Source organism: Durio zibethinus, chromosome 10, assembly GCF_047325235.1.
Source record: "Durio zibethinus cultivar Kanyao isolate XHJ-2024 chromosome 10, ASM4732523v1, whole genome shotgun sequence".
Lineage (NCBI taxonomy): Eukaryota > Viridiplantae > Streptophyta > Magnoliopsida > Malvales > Malvaceae > Durio > Durio zibethinus.
Window position 1 is genome coordinate 11,244,749 of NC_143171.1, and position 18,149 is coordinate 11,262,897.

Sequence of the window (18,149 nt, forward strand, 5' to 3'; positions counted from 1 at the left end):
TTGATTGAATTATTTTTTATTTATAATAATTTTTTTATGTTTTTATGATTAAAAAATAATTCTTTTATGTTATCAACTTAATTATTTACGTTAAAATAATATTTTTTATACTTGTTTTTATATTTCATTACATTTAGAATCATCATACCTCTTCTTTAAGGTGTTATAACAATTTTAACATAGTTTACACTAAATAATACTAATTTTATAATTATTCTCATATTTTTATGTTATAATACTTTTAATATATTTTACATGAAATTATACCCATTTTACGACTATTTTCAAATTTTTATGTTATGATGCTTTTAACATATTTTACATTAAATTATATTAATTTTATGATTATTTTTACCTTATTATGTTAACATTTATTTTTAGGTTTAAAATTATAAAAAATTATAATAATAATTTTTTATGTTATCAATTTAATTATTTAAGTTACAATAAAATCTATTATGCTTATTTTTATATTTATTATATTTAGAATTATCATAATTTTTTTAAGTATTAAGACACTTTAAACATATTTTACATCAAATTACACCAATTTTACGATTATTTTCATATTTTTACTTTAATACTTATTTTTTATTTAGAACTATTTTTATTTATAATAGTAATTTCTTTATGTTACAAATTTATATGTTTCAATAATATCTTTTTGCATTTATTGTTGATTTTCATTATGTTTAAAATTATTACAATTTTTTTGTTAAGGTGTAATGATACTTATAACTATTTTATATAAAATAATATCAATTTTACGATTATTCTCATTGTTTTATGTTAATTATTATTTTTTGTTTTAAATTATTTTTTTATTTGTAATAATAATTTTTTATATTATCAACTTAATTATTTACATTATAATAATATCTTTTTACATTTATTGTTACTTTTTATTATGTTTAGGATTATCATAACTTTTTTTTAAATGTATTTTATACTTCTAATCACTTTAGGCAAAATGATATTAATTTTACAATAACTCTCATATTTTTTATATTAACACTTTTTTTTTAGTTTAGAATTATTACTTATTTGTAATAACAATTTTTTTATGTTGCCAAAAATATTATTTATGTTACAATAATTTTTTTGTACTTGTTCACCATAACTTTTGTGATAGTATTGTGAGGAAAAGATCAAAATACAATGATTTCTATGTCATAAAAAATTGGCAATCACTAGATGTTTGATACAAGTTATATTTTTTAATGTGAACAAACCCTGTAAGTTTTTATTACATTACATGAATGTGTTAAATGGAATGATCATATTGGTTGCTAACCATCAAGCTGCACAGTCAGTTTGTAAAGTTTTGTTCATGACAATATGATGTTCTATTTTTACCTCAAACTTTGAAGCCATTGATGCCTATTTGAAGTTCCCAAAGCATACCTAAGAATTTATTCGAAACAAGGAAAATCTTGCAGAACACCACGTCAAGTTAGATTGCTTGTTTACATAAAAAACAATAATTCAAATTAAAGAAGAAGATTTGAAAATAAACTAATTAAATAAATCAGATTGTTTACATGCATCTTTTTCAATTTCAATTTATTTGAAACAAAATTAAATAAATAAAAACTAAGTAAAAAATTTTAAATAAAACAATTAATTCCTAACACATTTACAGAATACATCAACTTAAAGTTAAATGTGTTCTCTTAGATTTAAGTGCATATTTTTTTACTCTACTACATCGCAATTGTCTTTGCATAGCATTTATCAACTTTTCTTGACTTCTGTAGTTAAGGTATTGGATAAGATATGCTAACAAATTATATCAATCAAAATCATCTACACACTGCAAGATAAATTAATAAACTAATATTAGTGTTTAAAATGTGCATTTCATAAATCATTGTAATTAGAAATGTAAGTTAGATGTCATACAACTTCATGGTAGTCATTGAGGTGCAACATTTTGCATAAATTTGCATACAAGCATTCCCACAATCGTATCTATAATAATAATAAGATGAATGAAACAAAAAAAATTCAAAATAAAAAAATTAATCTTATACAACATATAATATATATTTACAATTTATTTATTAAAAATTTAAGATAAATCATAATAAAATTTAAATATACTATTTAACTATCGTGGAACATCCTTTGAAACAACAATTTTCTAATTGTTTAAATTTGGCAATTCAACTTCTTCTTTATGAAAGAATGGCTCATTGAATATCTCTTTTAAACATGCAACCTAGTAATGCAATATAGATATGTATATATATATATATATCATATAATATAATAAAAATAAATATGATAATATTTATAAAACTTATTAATAAAGATAATAGATTACCACTTTTTTGACATCTTTGAATCTTTTATCATCATTTGACAATGGCAAAGAATCAAACACTTTAATAACCTTTTCTTTACAGTCAATGGCACATAAATACCAATGTACATTTTAGTCATTCATTGGCAAAATACCTGAGCAATAAATATCATAAAATAAATAAAATAACGTAATATTAGATAAATGAAAAATAAAAAATCAACTTATGATTACAAACAAATTAAATATAAACATTAAGGTTCGAAATTTTACAAAATAAAATTTTGATTGTAAAAATTAATAGTTTAATAAACTTATGTTACCATTTCACAATTTCGAAAGTGAGTCATGCGTAAGATACTATGATTTCGTACATCACCCCAGTTGTTTTGCTTTCATTTTTCATAATGAAATCCTATCATAATACATAGACATTATCATTTAAGCTAATTGAAATATATGCTTAAATACCTTGTTAAAGAACTTGACTTAAATTAATAAAAATTATCATTACTAAGAATAAGCATAATAATCTCAGATAGTAATCAAAGATCTCACTGATAAAGCACATGGCATGTACCACCTAGTCCACGAAATGGACTTTTTCTTTGCCTCTATCATGCACGTATAACTCAACATATCAATTACCTAAAATCATTTTTAAGTTTTAATTAATCAAAATCCTTATTAAAAAAGCTATCCCATAATGATGAGTTAAGCAACTTACTGAAGAAATTATCCAAACTTTTGGTTCCAATGACATCATTTTAGACTTTACTGCATATGTATAAGTGAAATCCACAATGATATCTTCACTCCATGTGTAAAAAATTCATAAGAATTTTTCATTAATGAAAAATAGGGTAAGAATATTTAATAGTACCTGCTACTCTCTCAATAATCATTCCATACATACTTGCAAATATCATTTACATCTTTAGGCAATTTACAAGGTGATGAAACATTTGAACTCCCAAGTTGAACCTTTATAATAACATAACATATTTACATTTCATGCAATCATTTGTTTCATTTAGAAAACTAATAATGATAATAATAATAATAATAATAACAAAATGAATAAAAAACACAAAATTAAGATAAATAAAAATAATTTAATTACAATAATTTATGATCAAAATGCTCTAATCATACACATATTAATATGTCTAACATCAAGAATGGCATTATATAACCTAAAACCAAACATCTATTTCTTTAATTTACGTATTCTTTTAATAAAACCACTATAATAAGGTGATCTGCATATTTGGCCAAAAATAATTTTATTAGCAAAACGCGTTTTCATTCGAGATGAATGAGAAACTTGATTTGATGTTAACCCAACATCACCAATTTTGATGGAATTTGCAGTCTATAAGATATAATAGTATCAGAATTTATTTTTGAAAAACTAGACCAATTTTAATTTATTTATAACCATCCATAATAATATATAATTAAGAATATAAGTCAAAATTACCTTTATAGTATGCTTTTTGACAGTATTTCTTTTTTTACTTTCCTTTTAACCTGAGGCTGTTAGGTTGGTAACCATTCATTATTTGATAATGTGTTCGCTGAAGATACCACATCAATTGGGTTCTCTTTTGCACTATCATTACAACCAATATCAACAATTAGACTAAATTGTAATGCCTATAAAAATTATTAAGACAAATTAATATGAATGAAAGTTTATTTTTGTAAATAAAAAGTTAATATTTAATAAAACAAGATAATAATTGCTATATATACACAAACCCAAACATATATTTATGAATAAAAAAGTTACCTTTATATTTGATTTTCGAACAATGTTTCTTTATACTTTGTCTTTCATGGAAGAGCTTGGAGATGAAAATTTTTCTTTTACAGGAAAGGTTGGAGATGGAAAGTCTTCTTTTAATAGATATAATAAAGATGAAAATTTTTCTTTCACATGAGAAGTTTTAAACTCCACTGGAAACACTTTCAGAGATTCATTAGGAGACTCATGGATACTTTTTTTGTTATTATGGTTATCATGAGAAACACTAAGAATGCAAGCTTTTTTATTCACTGTTCCTAAGCTATGTGATTGACCATCACTTAAATCATTGTATTGAAAAGATTTTTATCTATAGTACATATAAAGTCTCCATTTAACTTTGTAGGAAAAGTATCGCAATTACAACCACAACAAGTATTTGGAATACATTTCAGATAATGAAACTCCCTTAATCGAATGGCATGAAGAACTTCATCTTTTATTGAACATAAAGCATCTTTAAAAGATGAGATGTCAAATGATCTTTTGATTTTATCAATATTATTTTTAAGATCTACAATGTCTTTCTCTAAGGTAGCTATTACCTTGCATTGATTATGTTTTTCCTTTATGTCATTTAAATGGCACACTTTAAACTCTTTTTGATTTCTTCCTCTATGTGATCAACATGTTCACATAATTCCTAAAAAAATAAATATTAAACATTTAATTACCTTTTTAGTTAATGTAATAATAATAAGTCAAATTTAAGTATGCATACTTTGTATTCACAAGAAGAATGAGCATCTGACAACTTTTCTACTAACTTTGGATAAGAAGTTTGTCTAATGATATGTGCTTAATTATTCAAACATGAAGTATTATATCATCTCAAAACAAAATAGTAAAAAAATAAAAAGAAACCAAATGTATTTGAAAGAAGCTTGATTCACATTACCTTAACATTTTTTGGAATTTTGAAATCCTTAATATGGGCCAAACCAAATGTATTTGAAAAAAGCTTGATTCACATTACCTTAACATTTTTTGGAATTTTAAAATCCTTAATATGAGCCAAAATTTGATCAATGTTTGCTTGGTTCCATGCAGTAATCCTAGATTTTAAATGCAGACTATATCTACTGTCGAATTGTGCACCATATACATGATCTAAAAAAAGTATCTATGCAATAAGAATCATGCAACAAAACTTAGATAATTTTTAGTTTAAAAATAATATAAATCATAAAAAATCTACAAATAAATAAATGTCTAATTAAATTAAAAAAATAAAAAAAAAACCTGAAGAATCAAAACACATCCACACAACCATATTGTTTTCCCATTCTTTTTGATACTTTTATTCCAAAAATTATAAACTTCTGATAATAATGTTTCACAAACATGTTTTGTCAAATTCAAAAGTTTACTAGATCCAATACTATACGGTAACAAATATATTTTTTTTCAGTTTATATGGCTGTTAAATGACATAGTAAACAACCTAATGCATATAAAAAAATTTTGGCCTTAAACTCATATGAATTAGAAGGTAATGTGGGAATTTCCTTTTCTAAGTGGTCAAATTTCATGCAACCATTCTTTGAAGTATGAAATTGCTTACAAACACTTGGGATTTTCAACTCATATCCAAAATGTGTAACAAAAGGGTCAGCTGAGATACCAAGAATAATTGACACTGTTTCAATTGTCAATGGTATCTCTGACCCTATAAATTCAAACAACAATTACTTAAGTCCACCATTTCAACCAACCACAAGCAAATATTCCTTTTAAGCTTATGTCCTTGTAGGTGGAGCAATCCTAACCCAATATTATGAATTGAATCATGGGATTTTAGAACAATTTTTTTAATAACTTATAAAATCGAAAAGGGCTACAGTGTTTATCTCAACCACCCTACATTTCAATAAAATAATAAATTAGTATGCTTTTAAAATATATATGTTATCACACATCAATTAAAATAATAACCAATAGCACAATTTTATTAAAATCAATTAAACTTTTTGAAGTCTTCAAAACAATTGTAAAAACATCAAATTAAAAAAATATAACTATAGACAAATGAGTAATTTAATTTTAAATTAATAAAAAACATAAAATATGTTTTATAATAATTAAAAATAATATAAATAGACAAGATATATTACTAATAATCATAAGCGTTAATTAATATTAAACACATTATACTAACTTTATTAAGTAAAAACAATTAATGTTACACATGATTTATCTTCTTTCCATTCTAGTGCTTACAAGTTTTCTTTTCTCCTTTTCTAAATAAGAACATTTAAAATTTTATTCTCTATTATAAACTTCAACTACAATTTTGTGTAACAGTTTATGCTACTTCTGTGGATCAATACCAAATTTATTATATGCATATTGAGTATACACTTTAATTGATTATTTAAGGATTAAAAATAGAGGTAAAATAATGGATAGAAGAGCAGAACATCAATATTAGCTATTGCAATAAGAAATGCATATATTATATACATGTTGTCCCATTTAATATATATATATATATATATCCATGTTCCATTTTTTAGCAAAATCTTTCTTCAACCACATAGAAATTAATAAAAGTAATCAGTCTAATAAACATACGTGTTTACTAAAATAGAATTAACTAAAAATAATTTTAATAACTTATTAAGCTCTGAGTTCAAAACATTTTTTCCCTTTTATATCGCACACGGTCAATGCTTGCTAATTTTTCATAAACTGTTTTTTTTTCTCATCAAGAAGCGATGAAAATACTTTTGCAATATCTCTTTTAACTTATCAAAAATAAAAATTTTAAAAATACATTTTATAAAGTTATATGAAACCAGATATCTACAATATACATATACAATGAAAATTGATATTTGCTACCTCATTCGTCATTTTTATCTTTTTTTTTTCTTTTCATCACAAATTGATTCATTATAAATAGATAGTTTAATAAACAAAATAAAAATGGTAATCTAACTCAAAATAACTAACTAGCTTACTAGTTTTGAGTTCATTTATGTAGGATAAATTATTAATAAAAAAATTACTCTAAATTGAAATAATTAACTATCTTACTAGTAAAACGTGTAGTTATTTTTAGGCTGTTTTGGATGACGAGGTTTGTTATGCAATCATGCATAACACAAGTTCTCGAGAATGTCAATTTCACAAATAATATCAAAATATCAAGATCATTCATGCAATCTCAATATTAAAAACATTCACATGAAATCCCACAAATTCATTAGAGCATTCATGAATTCTTCTAAAAATATATCTCAAGTAAATAAGTATTAAACACAATATTAACAAGCATGTGGAATATATTAAAATCATACAAAAAAAATACATACTTAATTCAAGCTTACATATATCAAATAAAATTGGTATATTCAAGATATATCAACAAAGCATGTACCAATATACATTAAGCATTCAATGTTCAATAAGAATAGGCAACCGATTTTATATTCACTTAAAATAAAGTTTAAAAATTACCCATCTCTATTGTGTGTCTAAAGTTCCATTCTTCAAAATTACATTGTAACTCCTTACTCTAGCACACTTATAAGAGATAATCTCATTTAATTTTTGGTACCCAAATTACTTTGAGTCCTTGAGAGTTAGTCATAAAGTCTCATGTTTCTTTAGGAACCTATACTTGTCTAATTCTAAATGAAACTTTTCTTTTTATAGAACAAGTATATGTAGTATAACCATGAAAATTACAAAAATTACATTTTATCATTTTAGCACTTAAACAAGTCTTGAAAAGATTTTTTTTTCATTCAGCAAGTCATCAAATTTCTTTTTCAAATCAAATTTCTTTTTTTGTAAAAATTCATTTTTATTTTGAGAGTTCTTAAAATCTTTTTTCATTTTTTCATTTTTTTTAAAAATATTTTTTGCATTTATCAAAAAATCATTTTCAACATTCAATTTTGAAATTATTTTCTTGTATTTCATTTTTATTGACTCAAATTCCATAACTAACTCATCAAAGGCATCTTGTAATTCATTAAAGGTATATGAATTTGAATCAATAAAGTTAGAGGTTCCTTAGGCTCTTCAAGAACCATGAGACATGATGCATTTTGGTTAAAAATTTATCTTTCATGTAACTAATCCAACTTCCTTCATATTTCATTTGAAGTGAAGCAATTTGAGACCAAGTTGAAATTATACGAGTTAAGAGCTCCATAAAGAATTCACTTGGCCTTTGCATCATTCATCACTTGCCTCATATAGTTTGCATCATTTGAAAGAATTCTAAGCGCTTTTTCTATCACATTCTAAGCTTTAAAATCATCGGTTGTTATGAACACATTTATCCTCATTCTCCATTCACAAAATTCATATTTATCGAACATGGGAGCTTTAAGGATTTTCTCACCATCTTGGATCCTGAATTAAGCCATAGAATCTTTACTCAAGGTGGTTAAACTTATAAAAAGAGACCAAAGCTTTGATACCATTTGTTACCTTTTTAGGTGAGAGGGTGATTCAAAAAGTAAAAATTTTTCCCAAACAATGATTTCAAAATAATTAAATGAAAAATTAAAATCGATATCACAATATAATGCAAATGACAACAAATTGATGAACTTGAAGCAAATATAAACTATAATCAAAGTAAACAGATAGGGATAGAGAAATCAAACACAATGATTTATAAAGGTTTGGCCTTTCTCTATAAGACACGTATGTCTTCTCTTCTTGGTTGTCCACACCAAGGCTTCAATCTACTAATCTTAAATTGAAATCACAACCTTATCTTTTTCTCTCTAAAACTTAAGATAAAAACCTTACACTCTCTACTTTCTAGGCTAAGTAGCAATCTTTCAATCCTATAAATATAAGAGGATACCTCACCTCTTGATTATGAAATCACTTAATAAAAATGCAAACTTAAAATAACTCTAAAAGGCTAAGTGTTTGCCTAATGAAATACAAAGAAATTTGATGAATGAACAACAATAATAATTTGGATAAACAAATATAAAGATGTAAACTTTTAAGCTCTAACAACTATTAATTCTTTGAGAGAATGAAAATATAGCTTGTTGACTTTTGCTCTCTTGATTCATCAATCTTTTTTGTGTGTTGGAGTGCTTAATTTATAGATGAATTAAGGAAATAGCCGTTGGGAATGCATGAGAAAAGAAAATAGCCGTTGAAAGCTTGAGAAACTAGCTATTATGCACATCCTGGGCAAACCCAATCGATCCCTTCCATAAGGGGATCGATTGGTTCATGTTTTGGAACCAATTCACGCTTGAAAATGCATGACCCAATCGATTCCTTCCTTGAGCCGATTGATCCCTTCCTTGAAAGGAGTGATTGGTTCAAGGGGGTGATTGATCCCCTATATAGGATGATCAATCCTTTATTCAACTTAGAGTACAAAGATGCGTACTAGGTAAAAAATCAATTGATCCCTTCCTTGAAGGGATCGATCCTACCCAAAATGAATGGTTGTCTTTTGTTTTGCACTCTACTCACTAATTTGATAACATTTTAAGTTATACAAATACAAATAAAAAATCGTTTGAAGATTTAGAAACTAGACTGAAAATGACTTTCTATCCATATAAAATTTATCACTAATTCATTGTATACAAATTATAATAAATTTTTAAAACTACCTTTTTTGGAGTTTTAGACAATTGCAATGTGTCTAGTAAAAAATTTAAAATCTTTTCTTAAAAAATTTGGATTTAGATTTTATTTAATCCATTAGAAAGTAGACTTAAAGAGCTTTCTAACCATATAAAATACAAATATTAAATCTTTCTGAATTAATACAAAATAAAATAAAATAAGTTCAATGTTGAAAAATTTTATTCTTGTAAAATAACTTTCTTAAGTTAATCTATTTCTCAAAACCAATATTATCAAAATTGTATTGAGTCCAAAATAAATAAATTCACTTTAAATACAACAATTGGACTTTCATTTAAGCTCAAATAAAAAATGTTTAAAGATATCTTTGATTTAAGAAATAAGAAAACATAAAGAAAAAGTTTGTTTAAACTTTGAGAATTATATTATTTATTTAGTACCAAAATATAAAATTTAAAAACATGTACTAAATAAATCTTTGTCAAAATCTTGATCAAGCTTATTTAGCTTAATGTTTTGTCATTTCAAAATAAGGATCAATTCAAGGCCAACAATTTTGTTTTTAAGATCAAGCGCTTACCACTACATCAAATGCTATAGCAAATAATGAAGGCACAACTCTATTTTCTTTATTCTTTTTGGCAGCATAGAGCCCCATATGAAGTGACAGGTAGACATAAGGGGTTTCGTAAAGCCTTTTTGGGATACCTCACCCTTTAGGCCTCTACAAGTTAGGTTGTCATACACTAAAATTCGATCCATCATGAGATACCTCACCCAGATGAACTAACATACTGAGTCCCTAAAGGAGATCGCTGGACCCCATAATCTAACAATCTCCCCTTAGTAGCACCTAGGGGATTCGAACTTGCAACCTCTCTCTGATACTAGTTTTTATGATCAAACACTTACCACTACACCAAAAACTATAGCTGATAGTGAATGCGTAATTCTATTTTCTTATTCTTTTTGGTAGCATAGAGCCTTGTACTAAGCTATAGATGGATATAAGAGGCTTTGTAAAGCCTTTTTGAGATATCTTACCCATTGGTTCTCGACAAGTTGGGTTGCCATATACCAAAATTTGATCCACCATGGGATACCTCACCTAAATGAACTGACATACTAAGTCTCTAAGAGAGACCGTTAGACCCCATAATCCAACACATTGTTTGGCATTCCTTTAAAAAACAAACCTAGTTTTCTCTTTTTAGGCTACAATTTTCCAGAGAAATCTATTCTGTTAAAAATTTAAGGTTTACTACATATATGTTTCTTCATCCAAATCCTAGCTTCCCTTTCTTAATCTTAGCTCTAATTGAGATCTAGCTGTGACCTATCACTAGTGGATTTTTATTTAGGATAAAATGTAAAAATGAACCTTGAATTATACATTTCTAGTTGTTTAATATCTAAAAAAAATAAAAGTCATAATTAAATACCTGAATTTTCATTGTCACACACTATAATACTGCAGACTAATATTATTAGTCAAATTAGTGTTGTGACATCAATACCTTATAAAATTACAAGATGTGTCAAAAAGTCTACTTATCATTACGTTATCATTGCTATGTCAACATTCAAAGAAATTTAAAAAAAAAAAGAAAATAATTTTAAAAAGTTAAAAAAATAAAAAAAAATAAAAAAAAATTTTAAAAAATTAAAAAATTCAAAAAATCCTAAAATCTCCAAAAAAAAAAAATCTCACAAATTTAAAAAACTTTGAACAATTTTAACAAATTTCCAAATAAATTGAAAAAGGAAAATATGAAAAAATTCAAAAACAAATTCTTAAATTTAAGAAAATTAAAAAAACTAGAATATTAAAAATGTAAAACTTTCAAAAATAAAAATGCCAATAGTTCCCAAAAAAATGAAAAATTAAAAAAAGACAAAGATATGAAAGATTGAAAATTTTAAAAATTTAAAAATTTAAAATATTGAATATTAAATTAAATCATAAAAATAAAAAACTAAAACTTCAAAAAAAAAAAAAAGAAAAACGAGAAAATTTAAAATTCAAAATAATTCAAAAAATATGAATATATAAAATAAAATATAAAGTTTGGTCCTATGCGATCTTTTTGCAGAATTTTTTAGATTTTAGGTTTTTTTTTTTTTGAAATTTTCTTAAAAAAATTTAATTTTTTAATTTTTTTTCCCAAAATTTTTGAAATTGTCAAGATTTTTTTAGTTTTTTAGATTTTTCTTGGATTTTTTGGAATATGTTTTTTTTTTTCAAAATTTTTCTTTTTTTTTTTTGGAAATTTGTTAAAAAAATTCACATGTTCTGACATTTTTTTTTTAATTTGTCAAAATTTTCAAACTTTATGAGATTTGTTTTTTAATTCTTAAAAATTTTATAGTAAAATTTTTGAAAATTTAAAATTTTAAAATTTTTTCTTTTTTCTTTTACTTTTTTAAAAAAGTTTTAAAATTGTTCATATTTTTTGATATTTTGGGATTCGTTTTCGAAAATTTTGCTGTTTTTAAAATTTTCAGTCTTGTTAAATTTTTTTAGTATTTTAGAATTTGTTTTTGAATTTTCTGAATTGTTGAATTTTTTTTCTTTGTTCAATTTTTGGATTTTCTTAAGTTACAGATTTTTTAGATTTTAGGAAATTTTTAAAATTTTAAATTTGTAGAAATTTTTATGATTTTCTTATTTTCCAATTTTTTAAATTTCAAAAAATTTTAAAATTTTAAAATTTTAAAATGTTTTTTTTTTTTTAAATGTTTTCATATTTTTTAAAATTTTTAGATACCTTTAGATTTTTTTTTTGAAATTTTAAAATTGTTTTTCTAAACTAATACGAGGGTGATCAATCTTTTTTGACACGTCATAATTTTTTATATTGAGATCATATAAGCAACTTAAGTGAAGATATTAGTTTGAAATATTAAAATATATGACGAAATGAATATTAAATAGTTAATTATGAATTTTATTTTTTTAAATATCAAATTAAATTATAAAGTACGAAGATAATTTTTGTGTTTAATCCTTTTATTTATTTATTTTTAAAGGTATTTTTAAAGGGAAGCGTACTGCAAAAGCCAAACTCGCGGTTGACCTTCAAAGTCGAAACCGCGGTGCTCGCAGCATATGAATCTCTGTATTAGCACCATGGAAATAGACTGAGATTAGCACATTTACACTTTGTATATTTTAACATCCTGCTACCTTAACAACAACAAGAAACAGTTCAAAAGAAAAAAAAAAGCTATGTCTTCCAAACCCAGTTTCCTTGTACTCCTCATCCTCTCTTTCCAACCTCTCATCTTCTGCCTATACACCAATTCGGCATCTCCGCCCACTGTCTGCATCATTGGCAGCGGCATCGGCGGTTCTTCCGTCGCTCACTTTCTACGACGCTACTTCCATCCCACACATTCCCAACCCAACCCTCCTAACTTCAAGATCTTCGAGCGTGGGTCCGTCGTCGGTGGTCGCATGGCCACTGTCTCGATTGGCGGTGAAACTTTTGAGGCCGGTGCTTCGATTCTTCACCCCAAGAACTACCACGCGCTTAACTACACGAAACTTCTTGGGTTGAAGGTCAAATCGCCGCCTTCCTCGGAGGATGATGATACGATGTCGTTTGGGATCTGGGATGGAAAGAAGTTTGTTTTCAAAACCCTTCAAGTGGATTCCAAGTTTCCGTTGGTGCAGAAGATTGTTTCCTTTGTCAATTCTTTTTACTTGTTTTTCCGCTATGGATTCTCCCTTCTAAAGATGAACAGCTTCGTTGAGGTTGACTTCTTTATTCGATGACTGCCTTTCTCTTTTTAACTTGCACATAATAAACAAAATTATACGTTGCTCCTAGTCCCAGTCCTAGGATTATTTTTCCCATTTTCCTTGCTTTTTGTTATTTACTATTACTCCACTTTTACTTCAGTAAAGAAGATGCATATGGATATGCGAGCAGAAGCAAGCAACATTCTTCATCATCATCATCATTATTATTATTGATAGCAAAATATATAATAATTGTATTATAATTGTATTTTTGTATTAGGATTAAACTTTTGAACTATAGTGATGTGTTCAATGTGGTGCCTAAACTTTAATATTCTTTAATGTAATACTTGAACTATGAATTTATTAACTAATATGATACTCATTTTTAGTATTGTTAGCTCCAAATAATAATATGTAGCTGACAAACGGCTTTCCAAATATAATATTAGTTAACAAATTCATAATTCAAATACCACGTTAAATATTTTTAAAGTTCAAGTACCACATTGAACATTTCACTATAGATCAGGATCATTCATGACATTATGCTTTTAGACTATAAAACAATTATGGTGAAGTTAGTGTCAATTTTTGTCATTTTTTTTAATTAATTGTAATTTTGCATTATATTAGCATTCACTTTTGAGAAAACCAACAGTAAATAATAAAACCAGCAATGAAACAGAAGCTGATTATATTTTCTATTCATGATCTCAGTTCCTAATGTGAGACTGAAGTGTTGATGTGGTGCAGAGTACTGTGGATAGCTTCTTAAAGTACTATGAAAGCCCTGAAACGAGACCGATCTTTGAGACAGTGGATGAGATGCTTAAATGGGCTGGTTTATATAATCTCACAACTCGAACTTTGCAAGATGAACTCATTGACATCAAGTTGTCTCCCTTATTGATAGAGGAGCTTGTCACTGTAAGAATTATAAGTTGCTTAGATATCTGTCTTTCTACATTGTATTTGATGTGTCGAGATGTTTTTTTTTTTTTTCTTGAATGGATTCATGTTTCCCTGTCAATCTAAATAATAGCATATGGTTCCTAGAGTTGATACAATTGCTAATACCTTTGAGAATACAGTTAGCTTCCTTTCAAAGGGATTAGGTCTTGATTTTGCCATCAAATTCATTAAACCTATTTAACTGTAGTGAAGGGGAGCAATCTGATTTAGACTATAGGGTGTGTATTGAAGGGAGACTAGCTGGGATATTTCTGCTTAAATGACTGATTAATAAGTTCCAAGAGGTTTTCACTTTTCATCAATCAATTATCTATTGTAAATGTTAAACAATTTTAGAATTATGTGGAATATTTTTTACTTAGTGATACTGATATCTTGAGTTAAAAATCTTTGCCTTCTACTAAATGCTTTTTGATCGATGTGGTGGAAGAAACTCTGTTCGGATGCCTTGAAATTTGTTATCTTTGAAACATGATAACTTTGTGACATAAACAGCATTCCATTCTAGAAGTCCTGAACCAAAAATATTGGAAAGAACTATGACAAAATTTTCACTTAATAGACGAATATTAACTCCAATATATATTTTAAGCCACTTGATTTTACATGCTCTCCATCCTCAAAAGCACTGCCACTGACCTGATGGACAAAAAAAAAAAAAAGAAAAAAAAGGAAAAACCTATTGACCTGTGACGTTATTTTTTTAAGCTTGATGCAAGTACATGTGGAGTTAGATCTCTGCCTGTTGTGATATTTTGGTGATTCCAGTGATTGCAGTTACTTTATCTAGTTATTTAAGGTTGCATTTTTGATGTAATGTAGATTCAATGTAATAGAAATTCATAAAGTTGGGCAACTTTAATTAGCAGAATCCATGAGGTTATATTGTGTATGAACCTTTGGAAGCCGCTTCACCTATTGAAATGACCTGGCTTCAGTTTGTAAAAGTTATTTTCTTTCAATTTTCTTGTAATTATTTGTATGAAATTTGCGCTAAAGACAGAAATAAGACACATGGAAACTGTTGCATTTCGTTGGTGTGTGTCCATTATATTCATCCCCCTACCGAACAGATCTTTTCCAGTAAATTAGATTTGCTGAAGTCAATTTTAATGAGTTCCTTTTTGTTGGATTTATTGTGTCTTTGGAAAATTGACTTCTAATTCTAGTTAAGGTTATGGTTGTGGCTGAAAAGTTAAACCCATATGTTATAATTTGAAATTGGCCCCAAATAGGCTGATTTTTTGGAAGTTATAACAAGTCATAATTATGTTGCATTGTGAAGGTCATAACAAGAATCAATTATGGTCAAAGTGTTTATATTAGCGGACTTGCTGGGGCAGTTTCATTGGCAGGATCTGGGGGAGGATTATGGTCCATTGAAGGAGGGAACTGGCAGATGGCTGCTGGACTAATTAATAGTTCTGACTTTTCTTTGCACCTGAATGAAGAAATAGAATCCATCTCTTACCTTGGAGAATATTATGAACTTAGCTCCACGACAGGAAACAGTTATTCATGTGAAGTCACAGTGATTGCTACACCCCTTGATGAAGTAAATATCCAATTCGAACCTTTAGTTTCAATTCCTGAGAGGAAATTGCAGCATACACATGCAACGTTTGTGAGAGGCCTCTTGAATCCGGTAAGTACTCTGGTGAATCCAGTAATGGCTTTCTCTAGTGAACTTCTATACTAATGTTTGATTTCTTATTGTTCTGACCTGCTGCTTTTGTTCTGTATGACATTTGTGTCTTCTCTTGGCAAGGCATATTTTGGCCTGGGTACTGTTGCAGAGATTCCAGAACTGGTTGGCACCTTAGAGGATCCTGAACTTCCATTCTCAAGCATTTCAGTTCTCAAGCAACATGGTGAAAAAGATGTAACTTATAAAGTATTTTCTCGAGAACCAATGACAGATGCGTTGCTGGATAGCATTTTTAGGTAATATTTTGAATTAACCATTAGCATTTTACCTAGGGGTTAGGGCTGGGAAAGAGATCATATTGTCCATAAAACTATTTTGCCTAGTGTTCTATTTGCAGCACAATCATTGACTTGGGCTAGATGCTTTATTATATGGCTTGTCCTGTTAATGTTATTTATGCTCTTCCTGTTAGATAGTGGTATTGCAGAAAGTATCTGGGACTGCTTCTTAGATACTTATATGAAGATTTGGACCTTTAATTAGACCATAGGTATCCATGACATAGATGTAGCTGAGATGTGTGTGGTCTTGATCCCTTTCCCTTGCAGGTTACTCTCGCATGAGGGAAACAACTGTTATTTGACACGCCTATCTAGATCTATCATATGGCTTGTCCTGTTAATGTTATTTATGCTCTTCCTGTTAGATAGTTGCATTGCAGAAAGTATCTGGGACTGCTTCTTAGATACTTATATGAAGATTTGGACCTTTAATTAGACCATAGGTATCCATGACATAGATGTAGCTGAGATGTGTGTGGTCTTGATCCCTTTCCCTTGCAGGTTTCTTTTGCATGAGGGAAACAACAGTTATTTGACACCCCTATCTAGATCTGGCAATTCGTATATTCGTGTCATATAAAATACTAATAATTCATGTATTGTGTTATGTTTTACCTAAAAATTACGTGTCACAAATCATATTGACACAAAAAACACGAAATATATTTTTTGGTGTTTGGTAAACCCATATACAATTTTTGCTAAAATTTTAATCTGTCATTTTCGTAACTTTTTTTGTATTGTTTTCATATCTTGTTATCATGTTTTAAATTGTTAGATATACTCTTGTCCCTGTTCCTCTTTGTCTTTGACTTTGAGTTGATATAAATTCAATGTTTTAGGATTGATACTCAATGCTTCACCCTCCTTGTCCCACTCCATCCCATTCAAACCAAAAGGCATGACTAGACCTTGTTATTAAACTTTAAAAATTGATTCGAGACCTTTACTTTGTTAGATGCTGATGGATATAATTTGCTGGTATTATTAGTGCAAGGCTGCAGACAATTCGAATAAATTGGGGAGCCTATCCACATTATAAAGCTCCGGAAGTATTTGCACCATTTATTTTGGATGGTCAACAGTTGTATTACGTAAATGCATTCGAGAATGCAGCCAGTACCATGGAGACAAGTGCTGTTGCAGCCGAGAACGTAGCGAGGCTCATCCTGTCAAGATATTTTAGTGAAGCATCCCTGCATTCAACAAACTTGGAGAGCTTTAGTCTTGATGCAGACATATTACACTTGGACTTATAAGTTAAAGCTGATGTAACTAATGGTATGTTAAATAATGTGAAATCAAACTGTAGAATATACAAAAGACAAACCAGTATTAGCCGATGTTGTAACTCCTTGCGGAGCTATTTTGACTTCTGTGTATAAGAGAATGTGTTTTCTTTTTTCTTTTTTTTCAGCAACTGAATAAACCCTTTTTTCCTATTTTTATCCTCATTATGCTTGTAATTTGAGCAGTTTCATAAATAGTGTCAAGGAGGCAAAGATATCTGTTTCAAATACTATTGTAATGCGTGGCTTTGTCAATGCAATTAAAAAAAAAAAAAAAAAAAACCCTATTGCGACGTGTTTCAAATAATACTGCAAAACAAGAGAGGAGTTAATGTTGGGTACAATAATTGCCCTCGGGCGAGAGCCGGGTTACAAAGTGACAGTACTTGAGCCTAATATATGGTGTGTCCTCTAACTTAATTGTCATGTAAGTTTCATGAAGACTTCTAT

The 18,149-nt window shown here is 27.5% G+C and overlaps 1 protein-coding gene across 2 annotated transcripts; it reads left to right on the forward strand.

Annotated features, from left to right (window-relative positions):
- Positions 1-12,769: 12,769 nt before the first annotated feature.
- On the forward strand, positions 12,770-17,852 carry LOC111292606 (farnesylcysteine lyase-like). 2 transcript variants are annotated; one of them, XM_022885051.2, is made up of 5 exons: positions 12,770-13,458; positions 14,203-14,376; positions 15,707-16,066; positions 16,190-16,365; positions 17,402-17,852. In XM_022885051.2, the coding sequence occupies exons 1-5, from the start codon at positions 12,931-12,933 to the stop codon at positions 17,667-17,669; spliced, it is 1,506 nt and encodes a 501-aa protein (XP_022740786.2). In that variant the 5' UTR covers positions 12,770-12,930; the 3' UTR covers positions 17,670-17,852. The 2 variants fall into 2 exon arrangements, with proteins under 2 accessions (XP_022740786.2, XP_089622934.1); XM_089766808.1 differs by lacking the exon at positions 17,402-17,852 and adding an exon at positions 17,253-17,394.
- The last annotated feature ends 297 nt before the right edge of the window (positions 17,853-18,149 follow it).

Coding starts and splice junctions, on each gene's coding strand:
- LOC111292606 (XM_022885051.2), top strand. CDS start 12,931: ATGTCTTCCAAACCCAGTTTCCTTGTACTCCTCATCCTCTCTTTCCAA. Junction 14,377..15,706: donor TGATAGAGGAGCTTGTCACT/GTAAGAATTATA, acceptor TGCATTGTGAAG/GTCATAACAAGAATCAATTA. Junction 16,366..17,401: donor TTGCTGGATAGCATTTTTAG/GTAATATTTTGA, acceptor TGGTATTATTAG/TGCAAGGCTGCAGACAATTC.